This window comes from Agrilus planipennis, unplaced genomic scaffold, assembly GCF_000699045.2.
Source record: "Agrilus planipennis isolate EAB-ADULT unplaced genomic scaffold, Apla_2.0 scaffold69, whole genome shotgun sequence".
NCBI classification, from domain to species: domain Eukaryota; kingdom Metazoa; phylum Arthropoda; class Insecta; order Coleoptera; family Buprestidae; genus Agrilus; species Agrilus planipennis.
In genome coordinates this window covers 4,279-12,522 of record NW_020438962.1, presented here as the reverse complement: position 1 = coordinate 12,522, position 8,244 = coordinate 4,279, and the positions used below count along the sequence as shown (strand labels likewise).

General features: G+C 37.7%; 1 protein-coding gene across 1 annotated transcript in view; it reads right to left on the bottom strand.

Moving 5' to 3' along the window:
* LOC108741966 overlaps positions 1–3,923 on the bottom strand; it is a 49,763-nt gene extending 45,840 nt beyond the window's left edge. The window contains exons 1-2 of the mRNA XM_025975211.1: positions 3,730–3,923; positions 964–1,093 (exon numbers count right to left, since the gene is read on the bottom strand). Of these exons, the coding sequence (XP_025830996.1) occupies positions 964–1,093; positions 3,730–3,863 (264 nt within the window). The 5' untranslated portion in view covers positions 3,864–3,923. The remainder of the gene's footprint in view (positions 1–963; positions 1,094–3,729) is intronic.
* Between the last annotated feature and the right edge of the window lie 4,321 nt (positions 3,924–8,244).

The window sequence follows — 8,244 nt, the reverse complement described above, 5'->3', positions numbered from 1 at the left end:
GTATAAACCGTTCTTCTTGATGCAAGTCATAAGGTTCCTGTATGCATTTTTTAGAATATTTTGCAAATGTAGAAGGCGGCGTTGTGTTTATCTGTTAATAGACCCTTAGAGCAGAGCCGGGCAAACTTTAACTTCGTAGGAGCCGTTACCTGAGGTTAAGAAAAACGAAATTTTTGGGAAATTTTGGAGTTTTTGAGCTCCTGTAAATTGTCTAGAGAAATTAAGAAGGACGCAACTCCTAGATATTGTCTAGAATGTAGTTTAGGACTGATTCGAATATCTAGCCCAATTCTAGTTCTTGTGACCTATGATCTGGGCTAATTTCCGATTTAATCACCATTATCATCATAGTGTCGTCAGTTCTAAGGCTAACACTTCTACTCATTCCTATCCAGAGCTAATTTAGATTTGAAAATTTCTCTAAAACTAGAACATCGTGGGATGTCTAGTCCTTAAATATTGGTGAACAATAATCTAATCCAAGTCTACCTCTACTCCTCTTAACTCCTGTTTCTGCTTACTTCTAACTAGTCCTTTATATCAGGGAATGTGTCTTACCAACCTAGTGTCCCCTGTTCTCCTACTGATTCCAATACTTCTTCAATCGCTTGTAATATTCTGAATTGTTTAGGTTTACAGGGTGGAATGTGAGGAAAACAATTGAAGATGTAATTCCTGACTATCAAAACTAGGACTCTAATAAAAAATAATAAAAAGAGGAAGTAAAAGGGATAATAGATAAAAACATAAAAAACTTTTTCACTTCTACGTTAGGAATTAGGGAGAGGTTCATAAAAAGGTCTCCACATAACGTAATAATACAAAAAGCAGGACAATAAACAAAACAATACAAAACAAAGCGTAAACATAAAAATGAACTTGAATTCTTAGTTGATGTGTTTTTTGAGCAGCAAGTTGGGTTAGTGTTGACATACATACATACATACATGTATATCACAAGACAAACAGACACCTCTTAATTTTTCGCAGCGAATGGTAGTAGGCCATGACCGCCTGTAGATTTTTCCACCGTTGCGCTCCTACTTTTGCGGGCTTCTTATCGTCAAAGGGATTTTCGTAGCTAGTGTGACCTCTGAAATGAATTACATCTAGACAAAAGGCAACAAAGGGTTTAATTAATTCAAGGACGACTACCCTTTTTCAGATTCTGCTTTGGTAGTAATAAATCCGACAAGTGAGGATTCACCCTATTATTTATGTATGTATAGAGACACTGGTGGCGAATTAAGAACCGAACAGGGATTTTCTGTTCGAACAAACAGTTGTGATTAAAAAAATATATTCTATATTTCATTACTGTCAATGCCACCTTTTAATCTATAGTGTATCGGCGACGCGATAAAGATCATCATAGATCAACACGATTAAAGACAGTACTGTAGGGATAGATATACAGGTTAAAGATAGCTTTAAATAAAATGGGGACGGTATTAACAAAACAGTATTGTATGAAAATAAATAAAAATAAAACAAAAATACTAATATGCAAGGGCAGAAGAAGTAGGAAAAAAGCGCAAATAAAAATAGGAGACGAAAAATTAGAATTAAGTATCTGGGAAATCAGATAAGTGAGGAAGGAAGGAGTAGTAGCGATATAAAGCGAAGGATAGCGCAAGGTCGAATCCCCTTCAGTAAAAAGAAGTCACTTCTATGCTCGCGAACGATTAATTTAGAAATTCGAAAAAGATTGTCAAAGGTGTGTATGGAGCGCGGTGCTGTGTGGGTGCGAAACCTAGGCGCGGCGAAAAAAAAAAGGTTAGAAGCATTCAACATGTGGTGTTACAGGCGAATGATGAGGATACCGTGGATAGAGAAGGTTAGAAATGGTGGGGTATTAGAATGAATAGGAGAACAGAGGAAGTCAATAAGAAATAGGCGAGATAGGTTGGTAGGACACCTGCTCAGGCATAAAGGTCTAGTTAGAGACATATTAGATGCATGGGTACGCAGAAGATCGGGGTCGGCTTTATAAATGCCTGGTTGAAATTACAGGGTTTGTCCGGAAAGTAATAGGACTGATTTCCTTCCGCTGCGACTATACTGGATTCGGTAGAGGGCATTCCTAGCTAACGAACGAGCGGCTGGTGAGTTGTCTCCGAGCACCTGGAGAGTCAGAACAGGCTTTTTCGCGCGACGTGTTTCTGTGAGTGGTGCAAGCCGAAAATGCAGCGTTCGTTAGAGTAGAGGTACGCGATTAAATTCTGTGTGAAACTCGGTAAATCTGCGACAGAGACGTTTGATATGATCAAGCAGGCTTACCCAGATGTGGCTTTAGCAAGTAGTGATGTGTTTCGGTGGCACTAGGCCTTTTCAGAGGGCCGGGAAGAGGTCGCCGATGAAGACCGTGCTGGAAGACCTTCAACTTCGACAAACACCGACAATGTGACTCGGGTGCGCGATGTTTTGAACTCAGACCGTCGACTAAGTATTCGTTTAATTTCCCAGATATTAAATTTACCAAAATCTGTGGTTCATGACGTTGTGACGGACCATTTGAACATGCGTAAGGTGTGCGCGAAGATGGTCCCAAAAGTGCTCACTGACGACTAGAAATTGCGGCGAGTGGAAGTGTGCCAAGAAAATTTAAACATGTGTGAAAGTGACCCCCAATTTTTGAATAACGTAATCACAGGTGACGAGCCATGGATCTTTGAGTATGATCCCGAGACAAAGAGACAATCTTCCGAGTGGCACACGCCGGCGTCTCCTCGCCCACGTCAACCGTCAACGCCAAGTTTTACGTAGAAGTGCTCAAGAGACTCAAACGAAGGGTCAATCGGGTCCGACAAGACATCACAGCCGACTGGAAGTTGCACCACGATAACGCCCCGGCTCACACCGCCTTTCTTGTGGACAGCTACCTGACCAAGGCCGGTATCCCAACGCTTCCGCAGCCACCTTACAGCCCAGATGTGACCTCCCCGGACTCTTTTTTGTTTGCTCGCCTGAAAAGGCCGATGAAAGGCAAGCATTTTGAGACGACAGAGAGGAATGGCTTCCATGACGCCTTCAATGCTTGGAAATCGCGCTGGCAGAGCTGCATCGACGTAGAAGGAGCCTATTTTGAAAGTTTTTAAAGAATTGTAACGATTGGCTCCATAATTTTTTTTAAATTGACTCAGTCCTGTTACTTTCCGGACAAACCCTGTATATCTTCAAATAAACGTTTTTGCATTTCTAAATTCCAAAAAATGTTGAACTTATTTAAAGTCCGATGCTGGTAACATGCTCAAATTCCGTATCTCTTTCTGTTACACAGTAATCAGTGTAATGTTATTCCTTTTTCTTTATTAGTGTCCGCTGCAATTTCTACCTGACATCTCTTTTCTATGTTCACGATATTTTCTATAAGTCAAAGTAGGCGTTCTGTCAGCAACCGTCTAGTTGCGACAGTTTTATTGGGGACTATGCCAATTTTAAACGTCCCAATTATAATTTGATTAGATCCCGGGCTGGTAATCGTCCTTAATTGTACCCCTACTACGTACCAGTTTAGATTTCAATTATTTTTATTTATCCTAATATTGTTACTAATTTAAGTGTTTCCTGTGATGACCAAGAGATTATCAGGCATATACCAGGATATAATAAAACTTCTAAAACTAGTACGTGTACAAGGTTTTTCCTGATATGCCTCTTAATAAATATTTCTGCCGCCTACCGGATTAGGTTTACATTCATCCATAATACATGAAAAGAATGTTTTACCTTGTGTTGGGACTCTTGTTGTCTGAACTATTGGCCAATGACGATTCCTCTTCTTCTTTGCTATTGGTTTGGGATTTTGGTGATTGTAGAGGTGTTTTTACATCATCCGAACTGGCATCTTCATCGTCTGTCATCGTCTTACCCTCATTCGATGCATTTTCGTTCGAGATGGTCAAGGGGGGCGGCTCTAGCTGAAAGGAAAAACACCATATTTAAACATAAAGACAAAACATTCCATGCTCTAGTAAGCGGAAACATAAACTGCCCTACTATTGGTAATTTCTTATTTTTTTTGATAACTAAAGTAGAGCTTCCAAAACTGAGCAAGCCGATACAACTTCATGAATGAAAGAAACAGAAAGAATAGCAGAATAGGCACTAAAGCACTGTTACGTTTTTTACAAAATTAGAATGTGCTATACATTTACAGTATTTTTTATCATTTCGAATACATTATTCTGACGTCGTTAAGTGTTTAGCAGTTGTCATCTGTTTCACGAGAAATTGTCAGAGATCTTTTGATGCAGTTACTTCCTCTGTTTCACGTCGTATGATCTCTGAAAAAGTTTCGAAAAGTGAAACGTTAGTATCTCCTGAAAACTTGATGGTTTTAGAATCAAGGAAGCCAGTTGAATTCATTTGTTATTGATTTAATTTAGATGTCGAGAGATCTCTTGAACCTAAACAATTTTACAGTAGAATTTGTGAAGTTACACTCCTTTTGGCAGATTTAGCATGCAACGGAAGTTGTGCGCGCATAGTTAACTGCATGAACTTAATAACATGGCTGCGTCGTGCTCTTAAAAAGGATATACAAACTTGGAAAGAATTCACACGTTTGTACTGAAGGTTTAATTAAAAATTATTCTTTGTAATTGTTTAATTGATCCGACCAACAGGATCGGGCAGAAAACTATGGAAAAATTTAGTGAAAGCATTTTATACATGTAATATTTTAATCGACACCTTGAGTTAGTTTGGGACACCAAGTGTTGAAATTTGAGAAAAGAAGAATAATCATCATCATTATAAGGTCGGCAGCCCTAAGACTGGTTGGACACGCACCACCACTCTTTCCTATCCTAAGGTAATCTTCGCATTTCCCTAAAACTAGAACATGCCACATCCTTAACTATTTGCGAACAGTAATCTAATCTAGGTCTACCTCTACTCCTCATAATTCCTGTTTCTTCTTCTAATAAGTCTCTGACTAGACCTTCATGCCTGTGAAGGTGTCCTNTATGGTTAGTTAATAATTAACAGAAGACTAATTATATTAATTTGAATATATGCTGTTATATAAATGGTGAAGTAAAACTTGACGTTATATATTACGAAAGCATAAAGTAATTCTGCTTACGTTTTAAAGCAAATTTCGTTATAAAATATGAGTGATGACAGATGTTTGCGTGCTTGTAAGACATAAAGATATAAAATATAAGGACATCAGGAGTATGCCATTAGGAGGGGTCGGTAAATATACGTGATTTTTGAGGAAGCTTCCTGAAATGCGATACATGTCATTCCGGAGCACGTCACATAAAACTTGGGATGATAAAAAGTAAGTTTAGGAAGAAATGAATTTTATCCAATGAGAGTGACATTGGTTTAGAATACGTCGAAGTTGTAATGAGAAATTAGAAATTAGTTTTAGGAAGTCACATAGTAAAATAATTAAAAAAAGAATTGGTAGGTGCACACAACAGAGTTTAATTCATTTACTTAGCACCAAAATAAACATTTTTTCGCTCGACACGTCACGCTATCAAGAAACACCATCAGAAATAATGATGATGATGATGATGATGTAGATGTTATGAGTGCTGTCAGCACAGGACAAAGCAAATGAAAGTTAGTATCAGCAATTTCTTATGCTGAAGTGTACGATGTGTTGCATACATTTACAAACAATTCCTTTAAATTTTAATCATTGATTACTATACATCTATTAAAAAACCATAATGGCCGACATAAGTAACAATGCGACAACAATTGAAAAAAAAAGATGGCCGACAACTGCAACAATTAGAAAACAATGATGGCCGACACTACGTCATAGAGGAGCAATAAAAATGGCCGGGGGCAGGGGGCAGGACTAGTTAAAAGAAAAGAAAAGTTGATGGATCTTTTATTTTTCTTTTAAAGGGTTAAATAANTCACCGGTTAAGAGTTTGGCCGAGGGTTGTCTCCTTCCTTTTCTGGCCTAGTGCTGTTCTTTTCTACTATGCGCCGGTCAAATTGAAGGTCACATCGCTACAGAAAGTAAACGAAGTGTATATTAAAAACTTTCTAACCCAAATTAAGAAGTTACTATCCAGCAAAGAGAATTGAAAATCGAGAAACTTTTAATCGCATTGCGCATTGAATACCTAAAATGTACCAAAGGTCATCTTGAATGTATAGAATATTGTTGGCACACGTCTAGTATGTTAAGACATTGTTAATGAACGTTCTAAACTCTATATGCTCGCATACAACTTCCGGCCATGTACTTCAACCCCTACTTGCTGTTGTTAATTATTCATCTTATGTATATACATGTGTGTAGATGACAGTTTCAAATGTTTCCGCCTGTGCTATATTAATGTGAAATTCATGACAAATCCTGTTCAGTGTCAAACTGGCATAAAACTATTTGGCCCTTTTGTAAGTACGTGTAAGAGAATTACTTGCTTCCTTTAAGCAAATACAATCAGAATTGTTAGGATACGGTATCCTTTATTACTCGCTACAATTAAAAACATTCTGGCCAAAGTATTTCGCAATCTATTGTATAGTATAAGATGGAAGGAGCAGTAGAGATATAAAGCAACGGATAGAGCAAGGTCGAGTCACCTTTAACAAAAAGAAGTCACTTCTGTGATCAATATGGCGGTTGTAACTTACAGTGGAAACAATTATTTTTCCATTTATGCCAAATGGTTTCGAATGGAATTTACAAATTTTCCATTGATTCCTATTGAAGTTCAATGGAAATTTTTCCTACGGGACCTTGTTGGAGAATACGTAATTCAAAAATGTAGCATCGTACTACAGATGGCGTTTACCGCGCCATTTGTGGTATTTTCTAAAACGCGCTGTTAAGACAGCAGGTAAAAATTGGTCTGTAATGTAGCATCGTACTACAGATGGCGTTTACCGCGCCATTTGTGGTATTTTCTAAAACGCGCTGTTAAGACAGCAGGTAAAAGTTGGTCTGTGTTCTGTCGGAGCTGTCTGCGACGCGCTGATGAGATCCAAAAAGCTCGAAATCGCGATCCGCGTCTGTCAGTTTCGACAGAATACAGACCACTTCGAATTATTTGATAAGGTAATAAGTTTGATTACTTAGGAAAAGAACTGTTTATTCGCTTTAAAGTGAAGAAAATTTTTCAAACACTATATTGTTTTCTAGTGTTTAGCCTTTGATAACTTGTAAAGTAAATATAGTAAGATTCTAGAATCCCTTTTGATAGAAGTCTTCTCAAGATTAAACGGGGGTGTTGTTTGTGACATTTTTCATTACTAAAGTTTAAAATTGAGTCGATATTATTTTTCAAACCCAATCCTCTTTATTATATTATATATTTTCCTCTCGTGATCCTTTTTCAACATGACTGTTACATCCAATTCCCTTTATCGACAACCCGACACTTAATTGATTTTACAAATAACACGTAGGTACAAATCTAAAAATATATTTCTCTCCTGAATGGAGGATCTTATTACTTCCTGGTTGTCCCCTTCTTGAGACTCATCAGAAGCTTTTGGAGAGAAACGGTTTTGATTATTTCCTGATCTATTTTTGTCCTTATTTCCCAAGTGACTCCGAAGAATATGATTCCGAATGAACTCTCACTTAAAAACTGGTGTTCATTCTTACTTTGAGATTTATTCGGACTGACATCTAATTAAAAATTTAATTAACCAATGAAAAAATCAAGGTAGACGTCATTTATGGTTAAATTGTAAGCAGTGATTCGATTGTGTCTTTTTGCAACAACAAGGAAGTCCCTTATAATTGGATATTTTTTAATTTATAATAGGGAACATTCTATTAATCTGAAAATTCATTTTTGAATTTTTTACCCACTACACGCTACCTCAAATTAATGAGGGGTTGGTGGTGGTTGCTGTTGTCACCTCTCGTAGTTTAGTGGTCAGAACATTGGTGCGTAAAGCCAAAGGTCCCGGGTTCGATTCCCGGCGGGGGTGTAACAACAGCAACAATTTTTCCCTCATTAATTTGAGGTAGCGTGTAGTGGGTAAAAAATTCAGAAATGAATTTTCAGAATAATATTTCATATTAAACTAACTCACTTCTAAAAGATATCTAAATTATATGTATGTTTAATCATAGTATATTCAGTATATAGTTACATTAGTTCGACGGATCGTTAACCTTGTAGGTCGGTTGGTCGTGGTTGTTGTTGTCACCTCTCGTAGTTTAGTGGTCAGAACATTGGTGCGTAAAGCCAAAGGTCCCGGGTTCGATTCCCGGCGGGGGTGTGACAACAGCAACAATTTTTCCCTCAT